Raw genomic sequence first — 19944 nt, forward strand, 5'->3', positions numbered from 1 at the left:
CTGGGAAATGTTGGATAAAAAGCCTCACCAATTTGCATAGGTGACTACAGACCCAAACCCTTGGATCTGAGAGCAATGAAAAAGCATTCAGTTTTCTTACAAGACGACTTTTAATAGAAATAGAAGTAAAAAGAAGTAAAGAAATCACCTCTGTAAAATCAGGATGGTAGATACCTTACAGGGTAATTAGATTCAAAACACAGAGAACCCCTCTAGGCAAAACCTTAAGTTACAAAAAAGATACACAGACAGAAATAGTTATTCTATTCAGCACAATTCTTTTCTCAGCCATTTAAAGAAATCATAATCTAACGCATACCTAGCTAGATTACTTACTAAAAGTTCTAAGACTCCATTCCTGGTCTATCCCCGGCAGAAACAGCACATAGACTGACAGAGACCCTTTGTTTCTCTCCCTCCTCCCAGCTTTTGAAAGTATCTTGTCTCCTCATTGGTCATTTTGGTCAGGTGCCAGCAAGGTTACCTTTAGCTTCTTAACCCTTTACAGGTGAGAGGAGTTTTCCCCTGGCCAGGAGGGATTTCAAAGGGGTTTACCCTTCCCTTTATATTTATGACAACTACAAACATATGGTAGCACCTTAGGGGCTTTTTGCTAACCACACCAATGTATTGAAACTATTGGGAAAGAGACTGATTCAAATCATTGGGTTAACTTTCGGAAATGTAATGTACTATCAACCCAAATACCACATATGGACAACCAGAACCCTAAAATTAGCCTCTTAGAATTCCAAATATGAATAGGAACTGAGATTGTAATCAGACATGATCCTCGACAATTGTGAGTGGAATGGAGAACAATGTATAAAAGGTTGTCACAAACCAATCCCTAGATCCACTCAGATGATGACATGGGGCAACCAGGTAGCAAGCCTGGCCCAGTGTCTTGCTGTTAGGGTGAGCTTCCCTAGCTGTTTCTTCCATCTTTTTTTTTTCTAACCATCTCCATAAGGTTGTAAGTATGCACAATTCAGGAAACCACTTAACTGTACTAATCTTATAGTTATGTATGTTGATTTTTCTATTATTTCTATTATATTTGTGTGCATTAATAAAATTTGAGTGTGTTTTACCAATCTCATCTTCTGAACTCTAAATAGCTGCCTGAATAAAGAAACTGTTACTTGCGACAGGTGCACTTTGCACTCTTAAATAATCCCAGGCTACATATGCATGATTGACACATTACGTCGTTAGAGACACAAGGTGGGTGATGTAATATCTTTAATATCAACTTCTATTGGTGAAAGAGACCAGCTTTTGAGCTTACATACAGCACTTCTAGAGCACTTGAGTGGTACTCAACCAGGGGTACGCATACCCCTGGGGGTACGCAGAGGTCTTCCAAGGGTACATTAACTCAACTAGATTCTTGCCTAGTTTTACAACACACTATATAAAAAGCCCTAGCAAAGTCAGTGCAAACTAAAATTTCATATGACTTGTTCATATTGTTGTATATATTATACAATGAAATGTAAGTACAAATATTTATATTCCAATTGATTTTATAATTATATGGTGAAAATAAGCAATTTTTCAGTAACAGTGTGCTTTTGTATTTTTATGTCTGATTTTGTAAGCAAGTAGTTTTTAAGTGAGGTAAAACCTGAGGTATGCAAGACAAATCAGACTCCTGAAAGGAGTACAGAGTCTGGAAAGGTTGAGAGCCACTGTCTACTGGATAAGACAACTGACTCAACTGTACCCAAGAAGGTCAATTCCATGCTTGGGAGTCACTGAGCAGCCATGCTCTCAGATTGAGGGAGGAGGAATTAGGAAGGATGAATATCCCTGAGTTCTATGTCAAGAGGACCTTCATGATAGGAAGTCTGAGGAGTGTCACTTCTGAAAGGTGAATAAAGGTTTCAGTACCACACCTGCCTTGGCCAAACAGGTATTATGAGGATAGCTCTTGCTCCTTCTCAGCGCAGCTTGAGAAGGGTCTTGAGGATCAGTGGTATAGGTGGGTAAGCATACAGCAGGGTATGGGGCCATGGCATAATCAGGGAATCCCCAAGAGAGCTGGGGCCATAATCTCCCTTGGAGTAGAACAGACAACATCTTGTGTTGTTCACAGTGGCAAAGAGGTCAACTCGTGGTATGGCCCAGATCTGGCAGATGCTGCAGAAGACAGGGTCGTTGAGCTTCCACCTTGCCAAAAGTGTCTGCTAAAAGGAGCCAGCAATTGTATTCTGGAAGAATGGTAAATAGACTACTGATATTTTGATCTGATGGTAGATGCGCCAATTGCACAATCCTAGCGACTCTGTGCATAATGACTGGAATAATGCACATAATGCCCTGGTGGTTGATGTAATACATTGCTGCCCTGTTGTCCAGAGTTAGTCTGATGGAGTGACCTCGTATGGCTTGAAGGAAGTGTTGGCGAGCATATCATACTGCTCTTAATTCCAGGATATTGCTATGGAGGGCCAATACCCGTCCCAACCATTTGCATTGTGCTGTGTCTCCCTGCAGGTGAATTCCCATTCTAACAGAGATGCATCTGTTGTGAGGGTCTTCGAAGGTGCTGGTTGTAAGATGGTGGGTTTTTCCACCATGTAAGAGAGTCCAACACTTCCCCAGGCATGGTGACGGAGTGGCTGTGTCTGGAGGATACACTACTCTTATCTATGTCTGAAGGTATCTGAGGTGCATTCTCACATGGGAAGTTACCTACTTGGAGGCCGACATGTGGCCCAACATCTGTAGGCAAGTCCTTATGATTGTTTATGGACTGAACTGTCACTCTGATATCAGGTAGAACAGGGTGGAGAATCTCTCCTTGGGTGGGTAGACGGTTGCTGTTGTGGAGTCTAGAGTAGATTCTATAAAGTCTACTCTCTGTACTGGAGTGAGCATGGATTTCTTGTGGTTGATACAAAGGCCCAGAGATTGGAATAGTGTTAGTGTTAATTTCCCTGGACTTTGCTGAATGGACCTCGAGGCATTCAACCTCTGAGAATCCAGTTGTCCAAGTATGGGAATACCGATATTTCCCACTGGCGGATCTGAGCTGTTACCACGGTTTGCCAACTCCCTTGGACCTGTGGAGAATCTGAAGGACAGAAATCAATATTGATAGCACTCTGCCCCTATTACAAAGCATAGAAAGCACTTGTGGGAGGGATGGATGGATACATGAATTCTGAAGTATTGTACTAAGACACAGTTGTTCAAGTTCCTGAGGTATCCACCCTCTGTCTTTCTTGGGAACATGAAAGTAATTTGATTAGAACAATGAACCTCTAGTGGGACTGGCTCTATTGCTTCCAAAAGGAGGAGGGAATGAACTTCTTATTTTAGGAGTTCCCCATGAGAAGGGTCCCTGAAGTGGGATGGTGTGGGGTGAAAGGAGGAATGGAATGGAAGTGTACAGAGTAACTCATTTTGACTATCTCCAATATCCACTTGTCTGAGGTAAGAGATTCCTAGGCAGGTAAGTAGTGAGATAGTCGGTCTTCAGAATGGGTTTAAGTGGCATAGCAACTGATTCACTGAAGTGGGTTGCCTGACGCTCATGATCCAGGCATCAAAAGTGCCTCTTACAGGGAGGGGCTGATTGGGCAGAAGTAGGGGTGGGCGGCCCCAGTTTTTGTAGTTTGGGCTTTCAATGGAAGGGCTCCTGGGGCATAGAGAAAGTATACTGATGGTACTGAAATAGTCTCAATCTTTGAGAAGTTTGGGCTCCAGCACACCACCTTTTTTTTTGCAGGCACATACATCCCCAATGAGTGCAACATTGTTCTGGGTGTAGAGCAGAGTCTGTGTGCCCACTGAAGAGCTTAGGCCCTTCAAATGGCAGGTCATCAAACGTGGTTTGCACATCTTTTGGAAGACCAGAGCAGTGGAGCCAGGATGCTGTTCTCATGACCACCACCATGGCCATGGATTTACACTAGTGGGATTTGAAGAGAGTCTGCTTGCCACTTAATGAAGTCCTGGAAGGTTTTGAAATCATCAGTATAGGAGGGTGGTGATGGCATTACTGCCTCATTTGGAGATGAAGAGGACTTTATAGAGGGAGGAAAGATCTCCTCAGTATAAGACTCTTACTCTTCCTGTTCATCATCGGGTACTGGACAAGTGTGCAGTATGAGGTGTGCAGTACCAGGACTATCTGCAAGAGTCACTGGCTGATACACCACCAGTGGATGCCAGGGTTTTTTCTTAGGTATCGAATAGAATTGGTCCCTGCAGTGAACCCCTGGGTCCCAGTAATCCCACTGGGGAGGAGGAATAAGGGAAGGGAAAATCATAGTCACTGTGCCTGTGATGTTTGATAGGTTTCCTAGGTTCCTCTTAATGAAAGGGACTCAGGAGAGTAGGATATTACAGTATCGGGATCGGTCTCGGTACAGAGATCTCCGAATCTGATGAAACCTTCCCTGGGTTTTATGGGGTGACCCACTGCTCTTCTTCATTTCCTTGCCTGGAGAGGTATGTTTCCTCTTCTTTAGAGATTTATTCTCCAGGGCCATAGACAAGGGAGTAACAGGGACCAAGGCAGCCTGTGACATTAGATCGGCCCTTGAAACCCAGATAAACCTTGCATTAAAAAGGTTGTAGGAGTCCCCCAAACAGAGAAGGCAACTGGAATGTCCATCACTGTGGCAGGTCTGACAGGGCTTAAATCCTGGGGCATAACAAGCTGTGCTTCAGCATAAATGACACGTCCAAGAAGAAGAGAGGAGAGAAAACCATCTTTCCCAGAAGTACAACCGTGTTAAATAAAATAAAAGGCACAGAGAAATGAAAATAGAGAGAAATTATAATAAATGAAGTAAATAAGAAAATAAGATAAAAAGTCAAAGGCGAAATGTTGGGAGCTGAATACAGTGGGCAGCAGAATGCTCTGTCTCTAGCTATTGGGGTTGAGAAGGAACTGAGTGGCAGTGGACTCATGCCTCCTTTCATTTATTCCCCATGCAGGTATTTGTAAACTACAATGTGGTTAGCACTTCTCTTTGATAAGCTAAATAGATTGAGCTCCTTGAATCTATCACCATAAGGCACATTCTCTAATCCTTTAGTCATTCTTGTGGTTCTTCTCTGAATCATCTCCAATTTTTCAATAACCTTGAATTGTAGACATCAGGACTGGACAAACAATTTAGAAGTAGAGACTGACAAGGTACAAAACTAGCAAGTAAAAAGATGTATGAATTAGATCCATACACAGCAGACTGCAGCAAGCAATTCCTTCTCTAACCATGGTGATGAAAGAACTGGTTTGAAATATCTGTCATTGCAACTGAATACCTAAGGATGTAGTCAGAGAGAGTGCCAGAAAGGATCATAACTGGTACTCTACCATCCACTACTGCTGCCCCATAGAGTCTTACACCTCAGATCTAAGGGAATTCTGCAAGTGTCATGCTAAGGAGTGCTAGCCCAAGTATTGAGAATCCTGTGTGTATGGGTTCTTAAAAGAAAGATTTCTTTCCCCAGCCTGCAATGTGTCTGGCTACATAAACTTTACATTGCAAGTCTGAAATGCACCAACATTTGGGAAGCAAGAGAAAAACCTGGAAGACAAATTTAATCTCACAAAATTCTTAGAAGATAGAGGGAACTGTAGGTTGGGGGAGGCTGTTATATGTTAACGAAAGTTGAGATACAGACAATCCTATGAAAAAGAAAATGTCAGGGAATTGTAAAGGATGACAGTAGCGCTGTTTGTTAGAACTGAACCTTCTGATATGCTGAAATGTCCACACAGCATCAGGGGAAACCCTCCTTATACATATTGGTAGAAATGCCAAGTTAACTTCCTTTGGCATTGTTCTCTAGCTCTACCCTTCTTCCCTCTCTTATTTCTCTGTTCTCAGAATGTGGCATGAAAAGGAAATTTCCCCCCTTCCTTTACTAAAAAACAGAAATTTTAATCATTTTCTGTAATCTACATACCTTGATTGGAGAGATATGAAAATATTCATACAAGCTGATTTGTGATGTATCTGTTGATGACATACTCATCAATTCTTTTTGGACAGATTCTATATCCTTTTTGAAAAGTTCAACCTGTCAAAATATTTGAAAAATTAGTTTTAGAATTACAATACTTGTTAAAGCATTAAACTCCACAATACAAATAGTTTTCAGGGAGATGTAATAAACTAATTGCCAGAAACACTGTATGATCTACATTCTGCTGATATTACTTCAAAATAGAATTTCTACTGTATTATTTGGTGCAATAAACTACAAGCAAATTTCTAAAGATCTCTCTCAATGTAAAATCTTATTTTAAAATTCAAATAATAGATAAATACAGAGCCTGGGTCAAATAAATAAATGTTATTCTGTAATTGATACAAATCTTTAAAAACCTCTTCTAGAATTCATATTTATCTTGCCAGAAGATACACCAAATGAAGTGAAAGATATAGATGCAGAGCTGTAGACAAGTGGACAGGTAAAGAGATTATTTACCTGTACAGTAACTGGAGATGTGTAGTTGCTGTGTGTACTACTCTTGATACGCATACGCCCCATGGAAGATTTTTGTTAGCAGTATCAGTTTGGTCCGCACATGCACTAACTATCCTTGTGCTCCCTACTGAAGGTACAAACAGTGGTGCAAAACCAACTGCCACTCCAGTTCTGTCTCTACCTCAAATCCCATATAGTGAATGAAAAATCCAAAGCAAAGCTTGTCCCAGTTGGTATTTCACTCTAGTTGACTCTCAAGCAATACTCTAACTACAGTGGTGGGTGCACTGAATCCTATCTATGATAGCGTGAAGAACAGCCTTACCAAAAGAGGCATCTGACGAAGATACCTCCACTAAAGTACATGGTCTTGCAAAGGTACACATAGGGCTACATGTGACAATTTACAGATGTTTTTTAAGGGAACATTTTTCAGAGAGGCCACCGAAGTTGCCTGGGCCCTGGTCAAATAAGTCTTAATACTGGTTGGGGGAGCTAATTCATAGCATAGTGTAATACATCTTGAAATTCACTTTGACAATATTTGAGAGATACTGGAGTACCTTTTGTTCTTTCTGCAAATGAAATGAACAGTTTTGGAGATGACTGGAACAGTTTCAGTCTCTGCAGGTAGAAGGCTAGTACCTAACATTTAAAGTATGTTATCTAATCTCATTGTTAGAGTGAGGTTTAGGATTAAAAACTAGCAAATGTATGACTTGTCTGATATGCAACTCAGACACAATCTTGGGAACAAATTTTGGGTGTGGTGGAAGAGAGAGAGAGAGAGAGAGAGCCCTTAACTCTCCCATCCTTCTGGCTGATGATAGGATTACGAAAAAAAGGAGGTCTTCATGGACAGGTGTAGAAAGGAGCACAAAGCCAAAGGTTCAAAGGATGATCCCATAAGACCTTTCAAAATGACATTAAGGTCCATATCTGAGCAGGTCTGACTATGATTGGAAATACTTCACTAAACCTCTCAGGAATCTAGATGTCATAGGACGGGAAAACCTATGGGGGCTGGGGAATGGAAGGCACTCATGTCCACGAGATGTGCCCTTAGAGAGCTAAGTGAGACCTGAGAACTTCAGAGAAAGAATAATACATAAGGTAATTGGGACAACATTCTGCTGATCACACCAGACAACACATCTTTTACACTCTGCAGAGTGTTTTTCTTTTAGAATCTTTTCAACTGTTGCTCAAGATGGTTTGTACATCTGACGAACACAATTTTTTCTATTTCTGAGAACTATCGAAGGACCAAGCAGTGAAAGGAAAGAGAGAGCTGGTTTTGGATGGTGAATCATTCCCTCATTGTAAGTCAACAGATCTTATCTTTAAAGATAAACAGATTAGAGGACAAGTGGATAAATGAAGCAGCTCTGGAACAAGTCTGTGGTCAGTCTGCCACACTGCCTCAATAGAACGTGGAGTACTACTGGGCCTAGCTGCCACTCGTAGTCAAGTGGGAATTTGTGAATGAGGCTGTCCACTATTGAGCTGGGTGGTCAGGAGGTAGGCTGCTGACAGTGTGACACTGTGGGAAATACACCAGTTCCATAGTCTCATCTCCAAGCAAAGGGAGGGTGATCGGGCTCCCCCTTGTCAATATATATGGTACCTGCAGGCTGCGTGACTCTCGTGTGTGATCCTTTGATTAGCAGGAGGAAACAGGCACACGCATTCCTGACTGCCCTTAGTTTGAGGAGGTTGATGTGAAGGGATATCTCCTTGGGTTACCATTTGCCTTGTGTTGTAAGGCTGTTTAGATGCACACTCCACATTACAAGGGATGTGTCGGTGGTGAGAAGGAATGATGAATGATTTGTGAGAGGGGGATCTCTTTGCAAATGTTGGTTGGGTCTTTCCACCAATCTAAGAAGATTTTGACCCTGGTGGGCAGTGACAAGGGTTTGTCTATCCTGTCCCTGTTTGGTCTGTAAACCAAGCTGAACCACATCTGGAGGCACTGCATGTGAAATCTGCCATGTGGTATTACTGCTGTGCCCACTGCCACGTGCCCCAAGAGTTGTAGGCAGTGTCTGGCTGATATTTGTGGGCTGTTTTGAACGGGCTCTATGATTGTGGCCAAAGAGAGGAAGCTTTATTGAGGTAGGAGAGCTCTGGCCTGCAAAGAGTTGAGGTTGGCACTTATGAATTCCAGGTGTAGCTCTGAAGTGACGGTTTATTTCTGGGAGTTGATCTGTAGACCCACTTCTGTAAACAAGTGCATTGCAGCTTTGGTGACTCGGTGAGACTCTTGAAGAGACTGGGCTCTGAGGAGGTAATCATCCAGATAAAGATAAATCATGATCCCTTGGGAGCGTAAGTGGGCGGCCACTACTGACAGCCTTGGAAAATGCTTTCAGGGCCATTGAATAGTCCAAAGCGGAGCATCCTCTTCTGGTAGTGGTCTGAGAAATTATCCCAGAGTCGATAGGATTGAAATATGAAAAAGGCCTGTAGGCACTACTATAGGCATGCTAAAGGTTGAGGGCTGAAAACCAGTCTCCCTGTTCAAATGTTGGAATGATCATTGCTAAAGTGACCATCTTGAATTTTTGAGCCTCGACAAACTTGTTGAGAGCACTGAGGTCAAGTATGGGTCTCCACCCTCCCTTTCTCTTGGATATTAGGAAATAATTAGAGTAGAACCCTTTGCCTTGTAGATGTTGAGGTAGTGGTTCCTAAGGCTCCTAATTGGAGGAGACGATCTACCTCTTGTCATAGTAAATTCTTGTGAGAAGGGTCCCTGAAGAGGGACAGCGAAGGGTGTTGTGGAGGGGATAGGGAGGTAAAATGGATAGAGTACCCATTGTGAATGATTGCTAGGACCCATCGGTCTGATGTTATGCATTCCCAGGTGCTGCAGAATGCTGCTAACCAGTGGCCAAATGGGTGGGTAGCAGTGATGTAGCACTTGTAGCAGTTGTGGGGGAGTAGTCTTTTGGCATCTCAACCAACATGTCAAAATTGGTGCTTGGACGTGGATGGCTGGAATGAGGATGATTGCGGGCCAGATGGTTTATGCCTCTAAAACTTAGTTTTCTTCCTCTGTGGCTTGTAGTAGCATTGACCTGGTATTGTGAGGCGCGTGGCTTTATGCGGGTTCTGTGGATTCAAATTTTCTCTTCTGTCCTGGCATGCAGATGCCCCGAAAACACAGAGTGGCCTGAGAATCCTTCAGGGTGTGAAGAGAGGCACTGGTCTTTTTCACTAAGAGCTTAGTGCCCTCAAAGTCTCAATGAGACTCAGGGAGCTATTTAATACAATTGTTCAGTTTCAAACAATTTACAGAGTCTTATTTCACTGAGAGCGCTTGGTAATTGGCAATTCGAAACTGAAGTGTGGCCGAGTACTTTTCTCCCAAGAAGGTCCAAACATTTCCAGTCCCAGTCCTAGCGAGTGGACCTCATTTGATATTGATGGCTGCGGGAGTGAACGGTATCCACCACGATGGAGTGGGGTGGAGGATGGGAGAAGAGGAATTCAGTCTCCTTTGCTGGGACAATTTTTTCTATCCGCCCACTTGTAGGTAGGTGCCACTGATGCTGGGGTCTTCCAGATGGTTCTTGCTGCGTCTAGAGCGGCCTCGTTAGTAGGTAGGTGATTTTTAAGGAAGAGGATGAGGGGAGTATGTCAAGGAGATGACAGTGGGTGTCTTTGACTGCTTCTAGTGGCATATGGAGAATGTCCTCACTCTCATTGCTAGGTCCTGGAAGAGGCAAAAATCATCGGCCAGAGAGGACAGGGAAGCCTTAATGACCTCATCTGAGGAGGAGGAGGAAATGGTCCTTGGGGTCATATCTTCCTCAACACCATCCTCCTGTTTCTCCACAATTTCTTTCAGAAGTTCTGAAACTCAGGATGCTGTGGCCGAAAGGGTGCTCTCAACTGGGGCTAGAGGCTCGAGAGGCATGGTGGCGATATGCAGCCCAATGATCCCATTATGGCCACTTGGGTGGTGGCACAGAGGTCAGTGGTGGTGGTGCCCATGGATAACCATACCAAGATGGTGGTGGTGGGGCCATCTGAGGATATCCTCAAGGGCTCTGCTGGTATTGGGCATTGTAAGGAGTCTGTGAGGAGTATTGAGATGCCACCTCGTCAGGTTCACTGTCCGAGCCTTCACTGGGAGCATGGAACAGCAGCGGGGAAGACTCCTGTGCTGAGGGAAGACTTGATGCGGAAGTCCCAGCACCAAGAAGAGAAGACCCTGGTACGTCTGTTATGCAGGGGTCCCTGGAGTGTTGGAATTCCCGTGGTGTTGACTGACTCAGTGCCGGGGGAGTTGGGGCTCTTGCCTGTACCAGTCATTTTGGTGCCGGGTGAAGTGTTGAGGGTTGTACCAATACTGGAACCTTCTTAGAGGAGTGCTTAATTCTGTCTTTGCCCCTTGGTGCTGTTGATTCAATGTCCATGCTCATTGCGTCCATTGGGTTCTCAACGGTACCTGCCACTAAGGACTTCCGTGAGCCACAGGTACTGGACTGAGAAGGTCTTGGAGCCAGCTGTAGCGAGGATACCAAGCGTGCCAAAGAACGTTTATGGCTATCTCAGAGCTCATGGTGAGGACTTCCCGATCTCTTTTTTGAGGATTTGTATGAGGTATCAGTGTTTCTTCAACCCATAGCCTTTTGATATTGAGGGCTGTGGGGAAGACTCACATCTGCCAGGTGACTCGTGGTAGGATCCAGAGAGGGTCAGAGAGCTGCCTTCATGAAGATAATCTGCTGCCTGAGTTCTCTATCTTTAGTAGATTAGGGCTTGAATTGCTGCAAAGAACACACTTTTTTTGAATGTGGCCTTCCCCAAGACAGCAAATGCACTGGGAGTGCTTGTCTGCGACAGGCAAAGGCATTGGGAGTGCTTGTCTTGCCCAGTGAGCTGGGCAAACCCTGTTAATGAAAGGAGCGGGAAAAGGAACTAAAGTCTTTTTTTTAAATGGGAAAAAAAGTACAACTAGAACTACAACTAAGAACTAGGAGGCTAACTACAGAAACGTAAATCAAAAATAATGGTCCTAACGGACTATGAATGGCCCCATCTCTAGCCAGGGGCAGTTGAGAAAGGAACTGAGGGGTGTTAGCTCGCGCGCACTGACTAGCCTCATGGCACAGCAGGAGGAGAGGCAGCACATGTGTGAGCCTAAAGGACACTGCTACTGAAGTTCTCCAATCAGCAACACAGGGACACAAACACATCAACAGTGGAGCAACCATAGGGACACTACTCCAAGCAGCAGCATTCTTCAGGTCAAGAGCTAGAAACCAATCACTCTCATCTAGCATCAGTATTATGAAGGCCAGTGTAACCACTATGAATATTCAACTGTGAATGAAGACACTGAACATTCTGAGATCTAGGATGAGCTTCCATTCTGCCTTCTTTTTGAATATGAGGAAATATTTGGAATAAAAAACTTACGCTCTGTGCTAAGGAGGAAACAGTTTCTATCGCCCCCGGCTGAATGAAAGAATCTACCTTTTAAATTAGAAGCCTCTCATGTGTTGCGGTCCCTGAAAAGGGACAGGGAGATGGGTATGGCATGAAACTTGACGGTATAACCTGTTGAAATAATTTCCAACACCCATTTGTCTGATATACTAATATTCCATGCTCTCCAAAACCAGAAAAGACCACGTCCAAAGGCAGTAGAGAAAAAAGGAGAGATCACTAGATCTGAAGTAATGTTTGGTCTGTAGCTATTATGAATCCTGTCAAAAGGGATGCTTGTTGATTGACGTTGATTTGATGAAAAAGTAGAAGCAGCCAGGTGGTCTTTTCTTCTGCATTTTTTGACATTTCCTGGGGGGTTCTGAAAGCTATTGATGGTAAAAAATAGGTGAATTTGTCCTTTGTGTATGGTATGGTTGAGACTGTCTATGTTTTCTTTTTGTTGTAGCAAAAGTCCCTAGAGAACATACTACTTACTGCCTCTTCCACTTCCCTGCTGAGAGACTTTGGGCAGTCACTTCACCTCTCTTTGTCTCAAGAGAAGGATGATACTTCCTTTCTGCTAAGCTCTTTGAGATCAACAGATGTGCAGTCCTATATAGGATCCAAGTGTAACTGTTATAGTTGCTGAAATGGCTACAGTTCCAGTCTATCACTTCCCCAATCCATTCACGTACTCTCTCAATCCAAATTCTTACGATTTCCCTTTCATTTGTGCAGCACCACTATCTCTCATCCCCAAACACACAATGCACTCTTACAACTGCAGCAGACCTGATCATTATCCCTCACGCTATAACACTCCACAATCACTTGTCTTCCGTTCTCCTTCCACATACTCAATCCAGTGGCACCTCACTTAGACGTTGGAATCCTCTTCCCACATGCCAGGATCTTTTTTCCCTTCCTCTCCAGGGAGGAGAGGGGAAAGCTTGTCGTGGTTGAATCTGTTCCCCTACTTTCCTCTCTGAGGGTCTCGCTTCTCCTAGTCCTCCTGGAAGGCTCAGGGAAGGATGACTGTTGTCCCTCTTTTCCTTACTTTGCCCATAGTGCAAAGGATCAGCCTGCTACTAGGAAGAGGGAGCTGGATCCTGGCTCCTGCACAATGTCCGTCTCATTTTCTATTCTGAGGCCTGTATTCCTTCCCTGTATGTTATGCCAAAATGAGGGGAAAGGAGAAGCAGAAAACCTGCTGTCTACATGGGACAGTAAACAGCTACTAAAAACTGTAGCTCAACAGCAATCCTGTGAATCTTGCTCAATCTGTACCATGGGCATCATTGTCAGCTGTTACTGCTGTGACAGGGTCAGGCCAGATGGCTACAGGAGAGTAGGGGCTTTTTTGGTCTTACAATCTTATTTTTATTTACACATTTTCAAACTATGAAGAATATATATACAGCTGGATTAGGGTGTCATAGTGTATGAATAATGGTTCTGTTTTGGAGCTGCTGCACATATTCCTTAGCTTCCAGAGGGGTAGGTGGGCCTTCTACAAGCTTCACAAAGAAATGTCATTTGACTTTCTCCATGATGCCAAACATGCCTCGGCCATGGTAGCGAATATATTAGTCCCAGATTAAGCAGGTCCATCTTCCCTGGGTAAGGTAACAGGGGCAGTTCCAGAACAAGAAGGAACTTGCTGGAACAAATTCAGACAGGCAGGCTAATTAGGATACCTAGAGCCAATTAAAAAGCTACCAGAATCCATTAGGGCAGGCTGGCTAATCAGGGCACCTGAGTTTAAAAAGGAGCTCACTTCAGTTTGTGGTGTGAGTGCGAGGAGCTGGGAGCAAGAGGCACTAGGAGCTGAGAATGAGAAGGCGTACTGGTGGAGGACTGAGGAGTACAAGGATTATCAGACACTAGGAGGAAGATCCTGTGGTGAGGATAAACCAAGGTGTTGGGAGGAGGCCATGGGGAAGTAGCCCAGGGAGTTATAGCTGTGGCACAGCTGTTCCAGAGGCACTCTAGACAGCTCTAGTCCATAGGGCCCTGGGCTGGAACCTGGAGTAGAGGGCGGGCCCGGGGTTCCCTCCAAACCTCCCAACTCCTGATCAGACACAGGAGGAGTTGACCTGGACTGTGGGTTCCACCAGAGGGGAAGGTCTCTGGGTTGTTCCCCGACCCACATGGTGGATCAGAAGAGACTGCGGGGATTATTCTCTTTCCTTTTCCCCATGCTGGCCAGTGATGAGGTCATCTGAGTGAACAGAGGATCTGAGCCACAAAAGTGGCCAAACTGAGAGCTGCCGTGAATCTCTGAGGTAAGCAAATCTGCCAAAAAGCGCAGGACCCACCGAGGTAGAAGAGGAACTTTGTTACACTGCCTACAGCAGCAGAAGCCCAAGCTGCATACATCTGTGTAATGTTTTACAAATTAAAAATACACTCTCTGTTTATGAAAAAGACTTCTACCTCTTGGTCTTTGGGCACCTCAGCCTGTGTAAAGAGTTCAGCCAATGCATACAGGAATCCAAGATCTAATTTGAGATCCATTTCCTGAATCAGCACCTTAAAGTACCTAGATATGACAGTAAAACAATAAACTATTAAACAGCAGCAATTTATTGTTTGTAAAAGCAAAGCTTCAAATTGTATTAAAACTAGCTATTTATGAACTATAGATACAAAATAATTCCTTAAACAATCCACTGCCATTTGTCAAAGAAGGTTTGGAGGTGCTCCCAGTGAGCATCCAAAAAAACCTTATCCTTCTCCTCAAGACTCTTCTTTGCCATGAATACTATTAAAAATTTGACAACAGTTAGGCTGCTTGTGTGTAGAGACCACTCACTGCTTATCATACTGACCAGTACTCTTTGTTTACTTGTACTCCACATCGGTCTTATATCTATCACTGATCTCTCTTGTCTTATACTTTAGACTGCAAGCCCCTTGGGGCAGGGATCATCTCTTTCTTCTGTGTTTGAACAGCATCTAGCACAATGAGGTCCTGATCTCTGACCAGGGTTCCAAGGTGCTATGGCAATATGAACAACAACAACAGAAGTGTAACATTTGAACTCCACATTTGCTATAACCAGAAATAATTTCACTATATAACACCTTTTAACTTAAACAAATGCTGTATATGTGACACTGTTAACAAATGCTTGCTCTAATGCAGAACTGTTAGTGCTCACACAGGTAACTAACAGGTCAAATAAGCCTGAGTTCCACATTCCATTTTTCCCCCAACTGCTATCTTTCTGAAATTAATTTCTTTTGGGTTGAAATTTACCTTGCTTTGTCTCAGTCCACAAGTGAAGTTTATTTCCAAAAGTGTGAGCAAAATCAGTTTAGCTATTTTTCATTGCAAGTACATAAAAATACACATCTTCCTATATGTTACAATCAGAAATGTAATACAGACAGGACTCCAAAAATTTTTGGAAAATAGCACATAAGGAAAATAGCACACAACAAGGAGTTTTCTATTAATTGAAAGAGTACGTCTGCTAGAAGAAAAGATAATGGTTTTGGAAAGTTTAAACGTTCCACCATAATGGAATATGTAAAATATACTTACTTAATACGCGATATTTGAGAATGCCCTGCAGTCCTCATGACAACACTCACATCAATAAACGGCTTTGGTGCTATAAAGAGGTAAAACCAAGAGGTCAGTATAGGTTTTATAAGAAATATGTATGAACTAAATTTTCCTGATATAAAAATGCCATTTATGATCCTGATTATCTGCAGTATTTAAATCCCATAAAATAGAATACAATGGAAGGAATGGGCACTCATGTGATTCAAATGAAGGAGAAGTAAGAGGAGCAGGCAGGGGGGAAGAGGAGACGGAAATGGAACATCAAAAAACTCTGCTCCAGCCTACCAACTATTAGAAACATAGCATTTTCACTTGATAGCAAATGAATGCTTTGGAGGTTATTTTAGCTATATATAATATAGCTAATGCTATAATTTAATCTTTTATTCATATATTCTAAGGTCAGAAAGGACCATTGTGATTATCTAGTTTAACTTCCCACATAACAAAGACTTTCCTGAATTAATTCTTGTTTGAGCTAGGGCTTATCTTTACAAAACATCCAATCTTGATTTTAAAATGGCCAGTAATGGAGACAGGTTTCAGAGTGGTAGTCGTGTTAGACTGTATCAGCAAAAAGAACAAGGAGTACTTGTGGCACCTTAGAGACTAACAAATTTATTTGGGCCTAAGCTTTTGTGGGCTAAAACCCACTTCATCAGATGCATGGAGTGGCAAATACAGTAGGAAGATTATACACATGGGAAATGAGCTCTCTAATTTCTGCAGATAATCTCTGCAGCAGTCAACATTTACAGCAGCCTTTCCTGCCTATTGTACCCTTTTTGAGAGTCTGATATGTCTTGTGTACCCTTAAAGTTTCACCTCACTTAAGAACTACTTGCTTATGAAATCAGACATAAAAATACAAAAGTGTCTCAGCACACCATTACCGAAAAACTGCCTACTTTCTCATTTTACCATATAATTATAAAATATATCAATTGGAATGTAAATATTGTACATAAATTTCAGTATAAGTAAGTCACTGTATGAAATTTTAGTTTGTACTGATTTTGATAGGGCTTTTTATGTAGCCTGTTGTAATACTAGGCAAATATCTAGATGAGTTGATGTACCCCCTGAAGGACCTCTGAATACCCCGAGGGTATAAGTACCTCTGGTTGAGAACCATGGATCTACAGCATTGACCTGTCAAATTTGCACTGCAGATGCCTGAACCATACCTATCCAATTTCCAAGGCTACTGATCTAAGCCTTGCATAAGCAATACATTCACTCAAATTAAACAAAAAATCAACACTTTTTTGTATTGCATACAGAGACTTATAGCTAAAAATGATCTATTCTGGCTCCAGACCTTTCCCCCCACTAATGGGGTATACCTTTCATCACACAAATATCAGTGGCAACACCAGCTCATGTCTGGAGCTAAGACATGCCCATTCTTCCCACTAAAAACACTGGCTGGTGATATAAATGTAAGAGCAGTCCAGTGCCTTCACCCTAACTTATCAACATTCAAAGCTACTGAATATCAACAAATAGCGGGGGTGGAATGACTTACATCAAAGCTATATAAATAACTGATTTTAATCATAATTTAAATCAGCAAGCAGGGAACCTTGATTTAAATAAATGATTTTAATCATGTTTTGCATTTGTGCTTTTCAGTTATTTTCATAAAGAAAGGCTGATTCTCATTCGTTAATAAACTAAACTAAATATACAATTTATACTAACTTTGGTGTTTCTTTTTGCTAGCCAGGAGGATATACCATATCTATACACTTATTTAAAGCAACTGTGTGTCTTAACCCACATTTACTGAAATTTGTATTTTTTGTATGTTGCAAAATGGTGAACAGTGCACTTCTTATTTACTACATTAATTTTTTTACTTGCGATTTGTGTCAAGATCTATTTGGATGGACATTCAAATACAATTAAACTTGCACAAAGACAGCAAGGTTTTTTGAAAAAAAACAAAAACAAAACCCCAACCTGAAAAGTGCTGGATACATTAAAAAAAGTTTACCACAATACGTTTTGCATTAAATATTGGCTTATTCATTAAACAAAGGAAGTATTATCTGTAGTTAGTGAACTGAACTGATTGTTTTTAGTCACTATGTCCTTCAAGATTTTAGAATTAGTAGCTCTAACCTTCTCAGACCTAGTTTTTGTTCACAGATTAAAAAAAGCAGGAAAGTTTGTTTTCCAAACTCCCAAATTGTTTCTTAACTTCGAATAAACTTTAGTCACTGCACTGACATAGCTGAACAAACAAAGGAAGAAAATATTATCTATAAACTTACAGAAGAGGCTTCGGATGTCAAAAGCTGGTTTAGCATTTCAGCAAACTCTGGTACCAGGTTTTAGCCATGGACTTCCAGCAGTTCAGTGGCTTGAATTTCTTTAAAAATTGGCAGCAAACGTGCTGCTTAATATTTTACTTTGCATTAATTTTAATATACTATAAGAAGTTTAGGCCTTAACTTCAGTTGTCAATTTCAAATATGTTAAATCATGTGTTTAAAAATAAACCTGTATTTAATTTAAAAACAATTTAACCTTTTAAATTAAAAAAAAAACACCACTGATTTTTATTCACCCTGCAAATAGTCCATTCCTTTCTTATTTTCCTGAGCTTCTCTTTCTCCTCCCCAGCCCTTTTTCAGACAGGGATCACCTCCTTCCCATCACACACACTTTTTATGTGAAAGGAATATGTACACAGCACCCACTCTTGGCCTCTTTCTTCAACCTCCATCCCACCCCAAATGGCAAAGCAGGGGGAAAAGCAGAAGACCAAGCACGGTATTTCATTTGTAAGGAACCGCTGCAAGACAGAGGCGATCGAGAGCTATGCCTTTAATGCTTCCAGTCCACAAACTGGCTCAGAGTATACCAGGAGAGAAGATTCCAAGTCTAATACTGTTGATGGAGGCTCCAGCACTAAGCCCCACCCTACAACTCTGGAAGAGGTCTTCTAAAGCTGTAGGAACACTCCAGAAACCAATTATTAGCATTAAGGTAAGACTGATTAATGAATATCAAGTTAAGATTGTAATATGTCTATGTCTCCCTTTCAAGAAAAATTTCTATTTGTATTCTGAGACACACCATGGGTGAGGTAATACTGAACCAACTTCTGTTGGTAAAAGTGATAAGCTTTGTTTAACCTCAAAAGCTTGTCTCTTTCACCAACAGAAGTTGGTCCAATAAAAATAATTAATTCACCTACTTCATATCTCTCTAATATCCAGGGACCAGCACGGCTACAACAACCTACAAACCATTTATATGCTAATTTTCCAGGCTACTAGGATAGGCTTAATGAGGAGAGAAGCTGCTAACATAATGAAAATTATCAGCTAGGAAATTTCTCATTCAATTATATAGCTTTTCTCCTCATCCCTCAGTGGGAAGTAATAAACAGTGAATCACAAAAGGATGCCAACTGGTGCAGGATTTAAAATCCAGCTTGCAGCCACTTTGATGCACCCAGGCCTTGGCAATTTGGATAGAATGAGATGAACTGGGACAACTGGTGTATATACTCCACATGCTTCAGCCATTAGTTTTAAGTATTATTTTTATTACTGTAGTGTTTAGGCTACTGTAGTCATAGACTACGAATGCCCATTTATGCCACAACCTTCCAAAGCAATGCTAAGGGTCAGAACAAAATGATGGGAGAACCATTTTCCAGGAATTGTGGAAAAAGGAATTCATCTTGAGCAGAAACATTTCTGGAGCTACAAAAATAACCTTATTCATATGGCAACAGCAATATGGGTCTTGTACAGATAGGGGAATTAATTCCAAAACCTAACTTTTGATATAATTAATTACCTTTTGGAGGTAATGTCATTCTAATTAATCTTGGCATCTGATGATACTCAAAGGGACAGCCCAAAGTGCCTACCTATAGAATGCCACAAGGGCTGATACCACATTTCTAGGATGCTTGTTTATAGGAATCCAATCAAATCATTCTGAAGAAACTCTAAAGTAGCTGAGATCACCAGAACTTTGTGATTATTATTATATTTGTATTGTAGCATCTAGAGATTGGGGCCTCAATGGCCTGGGTACTGTACAAAGAGGCAGTCCCTGCCCCCCAAAGAGCTTTGTTTCCCCTGACACTAGCAATATAATTGGACCAAATTAATTAATGAGATTTCCTGGTTGAGTTCTATCTGGACTCCAAAAATGTATGAGAGACGATCAGAGAAATCCTGCTGAACTATACGTCTTTTTCAATAACTATGCTGTTAACTGTAGGTATTCCCAATCCTGATGCTTCAAGAGTCCTGGTCTTCTCTGCAGGTGCACTGTCAGTCCCTTGACCGCCCAACAAGTCCAAAGGGCCTTCTGCAATGGAAGACTAGGAGGATGCCTTCAATCTTCCCCTTTCCTTTTCTATATCCTTTAAGTAAGTTGTCTTGAAAACTCAGAAAATGCCCTCTGCCCAGGACATTACTTCCATTGCTGCA

At 42.0% G+C, this 19944-nt stretch overlaps 1 protein-coding gene across 5 annotated transcripts in view; it reads right to left on the reverse strand.

Annotated features, from left to right (window-relative positions):
• The window catches only part of VPS13A (vacuolar protein sorting 13 homolog A), a 262972-nt gene that overhangs the window by 35847 nt on the left and 207181 nt on the right, over positions 1-19944 (reverse strand). For all 5 annotated transcript variants that reach the window (XM_073345103.2, XM_073345104.2, XM_073345105.2 and 2 more), the window contains 3 exons: positions 15455-15524; positions 14341-14446; positions 5935-6048 (listed from right to left, as the gene is read on the reverse strand). In XM_073345103.2, coding sequence (XP_073201204.2) covers positions 5935-6048; positions 14341-14446; positions 15455-15524 — 290 coding nt within the window. The remainder of the gene's footprint in view (positions 1-5934; positions 6049-14340; positions 14447-15454; positions 15525-19944) is intronic.

The sequence above is a fragment of the Lepidochelys kempii genome, chromosome 5 (assembly GCF_965140285.1).
Source record: "Lepidochelys kempii isolate rLepKem1 chromosome 5, rLepKem1.hap1, whole genome shotgun sequence".
NCBI lineage: Eukaryota > Metazoa > Chordata > Testudines > Cheloniidae > Lepidochelys > Lepidochelys kempii.